Here is a 12,161-nt window from a genome sequence, read left to right as displayed (position 1 = left end):
TAGCTTTCCTGAAGGCAGTGAATGATTTTAGGGGAATGGACTGCTTATTTTAAGACACAATTTCTGAAAAAAATGAAAAAGAAAAAAAATATTAAAAAATATTATTGATTTCCCATACTTACATATTTATGTTTTTTGATTGTTTGCAAATTCAACTAGAAGCGAAAAGAGAAAAGGGTCTGTGGAATTGCATTTTAAAAATACTCAATGCCAACTTCACTGTTATTGTATTGAGGCCAGTGGAAGGTTTTCTTATGGCTCTCAGGCCAGCAGAATTAGGTCAGCATTTTGTGCTTTTGAAGAGTATATCCACGATCTCTTCAGACTCATATAAACAAAATCAGTGGACAATTTCCCACTTCCCAAAGTGTACAGTAGCAACTAAAAATTTTGAGAAGCGGGATAATTTTTTGATGATTTTTTGACTCATGACTTTCCCATATCACTTAGATGTGTAATTAGCTGCCCCAGCCTGATTTATGAACCATCTGCAGCCACGAATATACTTGTAACAGTGAGAAGTAACTTGATCATTTGGTCTATTCACAGCTATAAGAGTTGTTCTCACTTGAATTTTCAGGATCGTGCCTTACTGTCTTAGAGCTGACAAGCTTTTTCTAGACATCTGTTGACTCCTGGTGCCTAAGGGCCAGTCTGTACAAAAAGGTATGATATTAAACAAGCATAGTCATTTAACATGGAAAATGTTACCAAAAGGATTCAGCTATGTGCTTTAAAATAGGATTGTCTACCTAGCAAGCAAGTACTTACTGCTAGTTCATCTCCCATGGTCTACTGGCAATTGTACGTGTTAAAAGTTTTGGGGGAAGCCCAAAGAAAAGAATCATAGGCAGTTTAATGAGTTCAACATTTTTCAGTTCTTCAAGCAGAACTGAATTGAGCAGATATCAGAGAAATAGCGTGGATATCATTGGTATGAAAGTTATGCCATCAGTGTTTGCTCCAGCATTGAATAACGTTCTGTTAAATGATTAAATATCGAGGTTTGAACTTTGACACTTTCATAATATAACAAGATGGATGAAAAGGCAATAATAAATTAGGTTATGTTACAATATTTCATCCCACTTCGTTGACAAGCTTTGTTCTGTGAGATAGATTATTGTTCCATCTATAACCTCAGCTCAGTGTCATATTTACAGCTTTACAGTTAAGAATCACTTGCTGTTTTCAATATGAATGTATTTCTCAACAGATTTGTAAAAGAGCCATTTAATAATTTACCAGGACAAAACTTGGCATTAAAATTTCTAGTCCTGGCATTTTAGTTTAAACAGGAAATCCTTAAATCACCATGATTTTTCAGGTTTATTTATTTATTTATTTATTTATTTATTTATTTTTATTTTTAGGATAGGTTATGGTTAGAAAAGTTTGTTGCAATTTGGAACTTATTTGGAACTTAAAACAATTTGGAAACTATTTGTGACAAATGGCTTCTCTAACATTAGACCTGTGGCACAGACCTTTGTGATTGTCCTGAGTGGCTTTAATCTGCTTCCAGCAAACATTGCTGTTGTAGTGCATCCACATAAGTGTGGAGCTTGTACTTTGCTTCTAGGGCTACTGTACTTTTCACAGTTAAAAGGGATGCAAATCCAGAGACCATGTGCACTATATTGATACTGTGGCATGTTTTAGAGCAGTTTTAGGACTCCAAAGAAGCCCAGTGTGAGATTCTCCAGAACACAGTTGCTTTGAGTGGCCTCACCCAGGATCTCTGCCCACACCCATGCACCAAGAAGCTGAGCCCAGGGCCTTCAGTCTCTGCCTGAGCTATGCTGTAGGTGTGTCTGTCTCTGGCCTGCTCCTGGACGGGTCTGGAGCCCGCTTAAGAGGTAGCTGTTTTCCTGGATGGACTCATCTGAGCTATGATGTAGCTTATCTCCAGTTCTGTCTTTGGCCCTGTCTCCTAATATACCTTCACTTTGCCATGTCTCAGGCTAAAGCTTTGTTCAGTTTTTGTGGCTGGAAATGTAGGAAATATTCTGTGCCTTCTCTAGCCTAACATATGGAGTTAAGATGGCAGCTTTTCATTCCACCCTACTGTGCCAGAGGTGAAGAGCAGAGACTGAAGTTATTCTCCTGAATCATGTCCCTATGGCATTGAGCAGGTGGGGTGGCTGAAGGACTGTGTAGTCAGCCAGCCCTGTGTTTGCTTACCTACCTCTGGATTTTTGCCTACACCCTATTCATAGCCTGAAAGCAGTATTTCACCTGCACAAATGAGCCTCCAATGAAACGAATAGCATATCTGCTTGAATTCAAAGCATCTGATCTTCTGCACTGAAAACCCATCTAATGCTTGCATACAGAAAGCATTCTAAAACGTGTGGTGTGAGAACCCCCTGCTCTTACTCACTGCTGATATAAAAAAAAATGTGATCACTTCAGGATAGTGCTAGGAAATGATCTGTGCATGCAGATCATTCTGAAATAAGTGTAAACTAGCTTATGCTTGCTACATCAACTTTTAGTATCCTATAATTTCGCTCCCCCAATTAAGAAAGAGTTAAATGGTCTGAAAAGGGAATTGCACTTTGTTCAGTTTTTTGTGATGGCTCAATTCCAAAGCAACAGAACAAAATGACCCACCAATTTTGTGAATAATAGCTGAATTCTTACATGTATCTCACCTGTAGTTCAGCAGTGGCCAGAAATTAAAACATAAAAAAATAAAAAAAAAAGCCGTTTCATTCATTTTGTGCTTTACCATGCATCTGATTCATGCAGCTGCTGAACTGGTGTGACCATGTGAGTTTTTAAGACTCTGTAGACACCTGTGTAACATTCATCAAGACAAGCGTCATGACTAACAGGAAAAAACATACCTGCTTGCCTTTACACTGATCTCACTGCTTTGGCACTTGTGTGCTGTTCTCCTGATGAGAACTTGAGACTTAAGAGCTTCAGAGTCTGAACAGGAGCAGGAGGACAGTGGCAGACTGCAGATGGGTAGGTGGTGGGAAGGTAGGTACTGTTAGGTACAGCAGTTGTGTAGCATTCACAGTATTTCAGCACATTAATGATGAAAAGGAAGGCAGTCTGGACAGAAGGAAGGTGACACCTTCACAGCTAGCTCTGCTTTCTGCTGCTTCTCTTACATGTCTCTTATGCACCTGGAATGTAAGCGTAATCAGTGTTACTGAGAATTGAATAAAATGAGCCTGATGTCTCAAATGTGGGAACCTCTCTCATCAAATAACTGTTGAAAGTTTCATAGTTATTTTATTAAATCTGAATTGAGTTTGCAGGATCTCTGGATGCAGACACAACGGTCCTGATTAAAGGAAGAGTGTGCATCTGCTTAGATCCTTCTCTTTATGGAAAGCCTCAGAGCTCTAAATATGTTGTCAGGAAAACACCTGTGTAGGAGAAAATGCAGAGTGAGTCTTGCCTTCCTGTGGTTTACAGATGAGGCATACATTGACAAGCAGTATGACTGAAGATGGACCTGACTTTTCTCATACTGAAGTCACTTTCTCTGAGTCCCATGTTGTAGCCTCAGACCCAGGCTAGGGATGAAACACAAATGAAATAAAAAGGCTTGGGAGAACTGCCACTCACATCTGGAGATTTGATTTGCTCATCACTGACTGAATGTCTGCAGAGCCAATCCTGGGCTGTGGAATCATAGAATCATAGAATTGCTAAGGTTGGAAAAGACCTACAGGATCATCCAGTCCAACCATTCACCCTTCACCAATGGTTCTAGCTAAACCATGTCCCTCAACACAACATCCAAACACTCTTTGAACACCACCAGGCTCAGTGACTCCACCACCTCTCTGGGCAGCCCATTCCAGTGCCTGACCACCCTTTCAGAGAAGTAGTATTTCCTAACGTCCAGCCTGAACCTTCCCTGGCGCAGCTTGAAGCCTTTCCCTCTAGTCCTATCATTAGTCACACGAGAGAAGAGGCTGGCCCCCAGCTCACTACAACCTCCCTTCAGGTAGTTAGAGAGAGCAATAAGGTCTCCCCTGAGCCTCCTCTTCTCTAGACTGAACAATCCCAGCTCCTTCAGCCGCTCCTCATAAGGCCTGTGCTCCAGACCCCTCACCAACTTTGTTGCCCTCCTCTGGACACGCTCCAGGGCCTCAATGTCTTTCTTACAGTGAGAGGCCCAAAACTGGACACAGTACTCGCGGTGCAACCTCACCAGTGCTGAGTACAGGGGGACAATTACTTCCCTGTTCCTGCTGGCAACACTATTTCTCATACTAAGCCAGGATGCCATTGGCCTTCTTGGACACTTGGGCATGCTACTGGCTCATGTTCAGTCTAGTGTCAATCAGCACCCCCAGGTCCATTTCCTCTATACAGTCTTCCAGCCACTCTGCCCCAAGCCTGTAGCGTTGCCTGGGGTTATTGTGGTCAAAGTGCAGGACCCGGCATTTGGTCTTGTTGAATCCCATCCCATTGGCTTCAGCCCAGCTATCAAGCCTATCCAGATCCCTCTGTAGGTCCTCGCTACCCTCAGGCAGATCAGCACTTCCAGCCAGCTTGGTGTCATCTGCAAACTTACTGAGGGTGCACTCAATGCCCTCATCCAGGTCATCAATAAAGATATTAAACAGGACAGGCCCCAGCACCGACCCCTGGGGAACACCACTCGTGATCGGTCGCCAGCTGGACCCCATTCACCACCACTCTCTAGGCCCGGCCCTCCAGCCAGTTCCTTACCCAGCCAAGAGTGTATCTGTCCAAGCCACAGACTGCCAGCTTCTGGAGGAGAATACTGTGGGAGACAGTGTCAAAGGCTTTGCTGAAATCTAGGTAGGCTACATCAACAGCCTTTCCCTCATCCACCAGACGGGTCACTAGATCATAGAAGGAGATCAGGTTGGTCAAGCAGGACCTGCCCTTCGTGAACCCATGCTGGCTAGGCCTGATCCCCCGGTTGTCCCGCACTGTGCCGCGTGATCTCCCTCAAGACAATCGGCTCCATAATCTTCCCCGGCACCGAGGTCAGGCTAACAGGCCTGTAGTTCTCCGGATCCTCCCTACAGCCCTTCTTGTAGATGGGAGTCACATTGGAAAGCCTCCAGTCTTCTGGGACCTCACCCGTCAACAAGGAGCGCTGATAGGTGATGGAAAGCGGCTCGGCTATCACCTCCGCCAGTTCCCTCAGCACTCTTGGTGAATCTCATCCGGTCCCATGGACTTGTGGCAGTCCAGTTGGAGGAGCAGGTCTCTGACTGTTTCCTCCTGAATTGTGGGAGGTTTAGTCTGCTCCCCAGCCAAGGCTGCCAGGTCAGAGAGTGGAGAAACCTGAGGATAACTGGTCTGACTTTTAAAGACAGATGTAAAGAAGGCATTCAGAACGTCTGCCTTTTCCTTATGCTCAGTGGTCACATTCCTAGCCTCATCCAGTAGAGAATGGAGATTCTCCCTGGTCCTCCTCTTACTGTTGATGTACTTGTAAAAGAGTTTCTTGTTCCCTTTTACCCCAGCAGCCAGGTTGAGTTCCAGCTGGGCTTTTGCCTTTCTGATTTTCTCCCTGCACATCTTAACAACTTCTCTGTATTCTTTCTGGGTTGCCCGTCCCTTCTTCCACAGGAGGTAGATTCTCTTTTTCTCCTGGAGCCTCAACAATAGTTCCCTATTCATCCACGCCGGTCTTCTTCCGCGCCGGCTCATTTTGCGGCTCAGGGGGACAGCCTGCTCCTGCGCCTTTAAGACTTCCTTCTTAAAGAGCAACCAGCCATCTTGTACCCCTTTACTCTCTAAAACTGAGCCCCAGGGGACTCTCCCTACTAGTCTCCTGAACAATTCAAAGTCTGCCCTCCAGAAGTCCAAGGTAGCAGTTTTGCAGTTCCCCCTCCTGACTCCAGCAAGAGTCGAGAACTCTACCATGTCATGGTCACTCTGCCCAAGACAGCCCCCAACCTCTACATCTCCCACCAGACCTTCTCTGTTTGTGAACAGCAGGTCTAACGGGGCAGCTCCTCTTGTAGGTTCTCTTATCATCTGCATCAAGAAGTTGTCTTCCATACATTCCAGAAACCTCCTAGACTGCTTCTTCTGTGCTAAATTGTATTCCCAGCATATGTCGGGGAAGTTGAAGTCCCTCATGAGGACAAGGGCAGGTGATCGCGCAGCTTCTGCCAGCTGCTCATAGAACAACTTATCTGTCTCAGTCCTGGTTTGGAGGTCTATAACAGACGCCCACCAGGATGTCTGCCTTGTCAGCTCTTCCTCTGATCTTAACCCATAAGAATTCAATCTTATTATCCCCAGTCATAAGTTCAGTAACATCAAAGCACTCTTTAACATAGAGAGCCACGCCACCGCCCCTCCTTCCTTGCCTATCCTTCCTGAAGAGTTTGTAGCCATTCATTGCAGCACTCCAGTCATGGGAGTGGTCCCACCACGTTTCCGTAATGGCAACTAGCTCATAGCTTGGCCTGCTGCACAATGGCTTCTAACTCTTCTTGTTTGTTGCCCATGCTGCATGCATTGGTATAGACACACTTTAGCTGGGCCTCTTGCCTCACCCCTAATCCTATTATCGCTCCCCCAGGCTCATCTCTAGCAGGCCTGGTTTTATCCCCTTCCCCCCTCATGTCTAGTTTAAAGACCTCTCTACAAGTCCTGCCAGCTCCTGGGCAAGGATCCGTTTCCCCCTTTGATACAGGTGATACCCATCTGCAGACCTCAGGCCAGGTGCCGAATAGACCACCCCATGATCAAAGAACCCGATATTCTTGCGTTTGCACCAGCCTCTCAGCAATGTGTTTATGCGATGGGTTTTCCTGGTCACTGCATTATCTTTCCCTGCCACTGTAGGAATACCTGCAAATACTACTTGTATGCCTGCATTGTCAACTAACCTCCCCAGCTCCCTAAAATCATTTTTTATAGCCCTCAGGCTTTTGTCAGCAACCTCATCACTGCCAGCCTGAACTATCAATAATGGATAGTAATCAGAGGGGTGGATCAGACCAGGAAGTTTCCTGGAAATATCCCTGACCTGGGCCCCAGGGAGGCAGTAGTGTGCTACTTGTGCAGGAAAACAGTCCTTCACTGGCATGTAAAGAGGTTGCAATCTAAGATCAGATGCAATACTGGAAGGCGACAGCTAAGAGTAAGTCTGTTTGGCTGCACCCTTTCTAGATCAATTATTTTAGTTTAAAGGAGGAAGTTAAACAATTCAAAAGGTGTTCATACTGAAGTTTATCATGAAGGGGACAGAAAGGAAGGGTATGTGATTTGTCTTTGAATAAATTTGAGGGTTCAGACAGTGGGAGCTGAGAGGAGATGAAGGCAGGGGGAAAATGAAACTATGAGGGAGATGAGGATCCAGAAGCACAAAGAAGTGAGAAAAGTACAGTCTGGAAGCACATAGAGAAGATAGCAACAAGTTAAAATCAGATGTTGGAGGGAGATTAGTAAACATTATAGTCCAGAGCTTGGAATTCTATGTGGAATCCCTTATTCCAGAATCATACTTTCTGTCTCCAGCTAATACTGCTTATATGCCTGCTGCTGGTTGATGTTACCCAGAGGAGTGTCCTTTCTGCATCATCCTCACAGGAGAGGAGAAGAGAGCAAGAGTTAGTGCAGAAGAGGCGAGAATCAAGTCCCAGTGTCCTTGGATGGCTCCCACTGGGTCTGGGCAAGAGGCTGAGAACCCAGCTCTTCCTCTTGCTCTTGCTGTAGCAGCTTGCTGTTGGCCAGTTGGAGAGTGAATCACTAGGGTAACACAGACCCAGTCTTCTTCAAAAGTTGTTTTGTGCTCGATATGCACCAGATAGCTCCAGGGCTCATGCTTGTCAACCCTCTGTTTGGTTTAAGAACAATTTTTGGGCAGATAAGAACTTAGAAGAAATGATTTGTAGAGTGACCTAGTGAGCTTACAAACTTAGTTTCTTTGTTAAGATTGAATTTGCTACACTACAATATTTTCCTCACCACTGAGCTGGAAGGAAATTTACCCTGTAATGTGATACCCAGCTGTGGTATTTTTGCTTCCTATTTCACCACGAATTTCAAGGTTCCTGCATTCCACCCTCAGCATGGCAGGAAACTGCAAGACAGCTCATGCTTCATAGCTGCTCAAGTTCCACAGCACCAGTAAGAGTAAGGTTGTGTTTCCACCAAAGCTGTGTTTCCAAAACACAGGTGCTTCAAAAACATGCAGAGAAAAGCACTGTGAGGAAGGAAGGGCCTGTTTTCCATGGTAGTGGGACTATATGCATTTTAAACGTGGTGAATGGTGAGCAGCTGGGCTTCTCATGGGCACTTTACTGGATTGCCAAAAGAGTGACTCCACTGCTGATGCCTGCTGCTAACACAGCCAATGCAGCCTTGTAATGCCTCCTTGCTTTGGAGCAAGGAGGTATTGCTTACCTTGCAAAAAAACTTGTGAGGGCAAGAAACACACAAAAGGCAAATAAGGAAGGAAAAGGGGAAAGAGTGAGAAAAGCGCAACAGGAGGAATCTTTATTCCACAAGATTTTATGAGCCTCTGTGGCTTTTGCAGGGAAACTCATGTCCTGTTAGGAATGCATAACTTTGATCTCTGTTCCATTCATAAGTTGGTGTTTCTGAGCTGAAAGCAGGGCAGAATTACCTCCCATGTAAGATCATGTTCTGTTGACCTTTTAGGTGATGACAGCTATCTCCATTGATCATGGTATATGCATGTTAAAAAAGATACATTTATTGTTTTATTATTCTTTGTAAGCTAGCAGCATCAAAGGAACAGTCTGCTACTCTCGCAGCTGCTGCCCGAGTCTGTGCTGTATATGTATACTAAATTAATTGGGAAAACAGGAACAAAAAAACCATTTAGTTCAGGTCAGCCAGTTGGACTACAGCACGTGCATGACAGGCCCAATCATTGCTTTTTGTCAAAGAGCAACTTGGCAAGGGCAGGCACTCCAACCCCCTTTGATGAAATTTGAACTTCTTCCAGTGCCCAGACCAGATAGAAGGGTCTCCACTGGTAGTCTTAATGCTGTCATACTGTCAGAGTGTGATGGTGGAGAAAGTTACAGCAGATTACTTCTCTTGCGTCAGCTGTGAACTCAGCTTTCAGCCTTAGTTCATCACAGATGTGTACATGTGGACTTAGAAGGCTACACACATCCCTCTTTGTGCAGGTGGTAGAGTTAATTACTTTGGACTTGTTAAAGCCGTCTATCTCCGGTGCCATACTAAAAACTAACATATGCAGCAGTCTACCATTCCTTTGCCACTGAGTTTTCAGCATCTTTTGTGGGAAGGGACATGAATAAAAAGCACTCCAAAGGACCTAGCTGTCTTAATGGCTTACAAAGTTTGGATATTCCAAAATTATTTCTGTGCAGACGTGTAGCCTTGCTGTTTAAAGAAGGATAAGCTGGCAAATCAAGATGGTGGGCACAGTTTAACTCAAAACTTTTATCCAATAGACATGGTTATGAGATGAAAGTGATTCAGCATCTCAATATGTCTTCCATATTGCAGCAGTAATTAATATCTGGTGTACAGGATGCATATTTCATGTTAATTGAAGTGATTATCTGCTAAACTCCATGGGGAAAGGGTACTGAGGGATGTAAAGATTAATTCATATATAAGCTTGTTTTAAAACTGGCCAGAGGAATGTTGCTAATGATACGTACAGAGAAGAATTCATTTCCTTTCCTTTTTCTTTTTGGGCAGTCAAATTTTGTGGAAGTTATTACATGTGCAACACCGTTGTTATTCTTCAAGACAGAAGTATATTACATTTAAACTGGTTTTCTTTATCATATGGATAACTTGGTGTGTTTGTTTTCTTTTTTCCTTTTGTCTTCCAGGCCTTCTGCCTTATCTAGTAGCCCAACATATTCAGATCTTCCATTCATTAGAATTTCCCCACACAGAAATCCTGCTGCAGCATCAGAGTCTCCCTTCAGCACTCCTCACCCGTACATTAACCCATACATGGACTATATCCGCTCCTTGCACAGCAGCCCATCCCTGTCCATGATCTCAGCAGCCCGTGGACTCAGCCCAACAGACGGTAGGTTAAGACAGGCTTCCTGTTTTCTGTCGTTGTAGCAACTTAAGTTATATTAATCTTGTCAACATTTTTCCCCCTCATTCAAAGCAGCTTCAGCAGATTTGTCAGACATATTCATTATGTCATAAATGTTTCAATACTTCATCAGCCTATCATGGCTCATTTGTACATCTCACAAATGTTGAAACTTCAGGGGAAAAAAAAAAAAAAGCCTTGTCTTATTCAAAATTTAAGCTGGATGAGTGGTGTATGGCTTGTGATGTCTTTTGTTTGTGGAGCTGATCCTGGGTGTGACTTTGGTCTTCCTAGAAATCCTGTGCATCTGCACTGAATTGAAGTTAGATTCTATGTGAGGATAAATCAGTGTAGTTCCACGAAGTTATTCAGGTGCAAAAGGCTTGTTGGTTAAAATAGTATTATTTGTTGTGTAAAGCATGCTCTGATTTGGTAAATTTACTTTTAGATTTATTTCAGTTTACTGTAGCCAATGATACAGCCAAATGAAACTGATGTATAAGTGGCTAATGATCAGGACAAGCCACTTTAGTTTAAGTGGTGAGCATACTTGAAATATTGATACTTCAGGTCATAGTGTGAGCATAGCTATTACTTTACAGGTTATTTGGGTTAAAGTGAACCTCCACTGTAGGTTTTATTGTAACTTTGCCACAATTTCTATTCCTATTTCAGTGGGAAGTTTTGGCAAAGTGAGCAATGAATAGAATTGTGAATGGCCTCAGTCTTGTTAACAGTAGGTTTTTCAATCAGTAAGTTTTTCAGTAATGAAGTAATTCGACATTTCAGAATCATAGTATTTGATTAAGAGGAATAAAATATAATACACCAGCAAACAAGTATGTAGAGTGAAGACAATTAAATTCTTATTGTAACAGTGGGAAAAGTCTTCATGCTAGTATATGCAGAAACTTACCAGAGTTAAAACTGCTTTTAGGTGAATTTGAAAAATGAGCAGTGCACCCTATCCAAATGGATAACTAATTAGTCCTCACTTACAAGAACATATACCTTTACAGTTAATCCATTAGTTATGGGCACATATTCTTATGAGAATAAATTTTAATGACCTATTGTCAGTCAAGTTATATGGCATGCACATAGGGCTTTTCTAGCAGCACTTCTGATGTTGCATGAAACCTTACTAATTCCACACTTCTAATTTTAACCCAGATATTATCTTAAAACTTAAACATATGTATTTTGAACTAACAATTTGGATGCTCAGAAATACATGTTTTTACTCAGGGAGTTCTGGAACTTCTGATATAGGACAAACATAATGCATCTGTTATGTTAGAAAATATTTTGAAAAAATTATTGTAATTTTGCCATTACAGTTTCGCTGTCTCACATCCAGTGAGATGCAGGTAATGCAGTGTGTGGAGCCTTAGACAACTGTTCAGCTCACCTAAAAGCAAGCATTTAGATTTTACTAGCTGAATCTGAATCTCAGTCGTAAGTCTGGGAAAATACTGGCCAGTCAGTCTCACCTCTCTTCCTGGAAGGGCAGTGGAACAACTTGTTCTGGATGCCATCTCCAAGCAATTGGAATAGAAGAAAGTTATCAGCAGTAGTCAGCGTGGATTCACCAAGGGAAAATCATGCTTGACCAACCTCGCAGCCTTCTGTGATGGTGTCACTGGCTGGAAAGATGGGGGGAGAGCAGTGGATGTTGTCTACCTTGACTTCAGCAAGGCTTTTTATGCTGTCTCCCGTGACATCCTGATAACGAAGCCAATAAAGTGCGGGATAGATGAGGGGACGGTGAAGTGAGTTGTGAACTGGCTGACTGGCTGAACTCAGAGGGTGGTGATGAGCCATACAGAGTCCATTTGGAGACCTGTGACTAGCAGTGTTCCCCAGGGGTCAATGCTGGGTCTGGTCTTGTTCAGTATCTTCATCATTGACCTTGACAAGGGGATAGTGTCCACCCTCAGCAAGTATGCTGACGATTCAAAGCTGGGAGGAGTGTCTGACACACCGGAAGGCTGTGCTGCCATTCATCAGGATGTGGACAGGCTGGAGAGCTGGTCAGGAAGAAACCAGATGAGGTTTAACAAAAGCAAGTGTAGAGTCCTGCACCTGGGAAGGAATAATACTGATACATGTATCGATACAGGTTAGGGGG

At 43.4% G+C, this 12,161-nt stretch overlaps 1 protein-coding gene across 6 annotated transcripts in view; it reads left to right on the top strand.

Annotated features, from left to right (window-relative positions):
* GLI3 (GLI family zinc finger 3) overlaps window positions 1-12,161 on the top strand; it is a 211,790-nt gene that overhangs the window by 129,656 nt on the left and 69,973 nt on the right. For all 6 annotated transcript variants that reach the window (NM_001271903.3, XM_015281558.4, NM_001398311.1 and 3 more), the window contains one exon: window positions 9,810-10,015. In NM_001271903.3, coding sequence (NP_001258832.2) covers window positions 9,810-10,015 — 206 coding nt within the window. The remainder of the gene's footprint in view (window positions 1-9,809; window positions 10,016-12,161) is intronic.

This window comes from Gallus gallus, chromosome 2 (genome assembly GCF_016699485.2).
Source record: "Gallus gallus isolate bGalGal1 chromosome 2, bGalGal1.mat.broiler.GRCg7b, whole genome shotgun sequence".
Lineage (NCBI taxonomy): Eukaryota > Metazoa > Chordata > Aves > Galliformes > Phasianidae > Gallus > Gallus gallus.
Note: the sequence above shows the minus strand (reverse complement) of the source record. Positions and strands in the feature narration are given on the sequence as shown.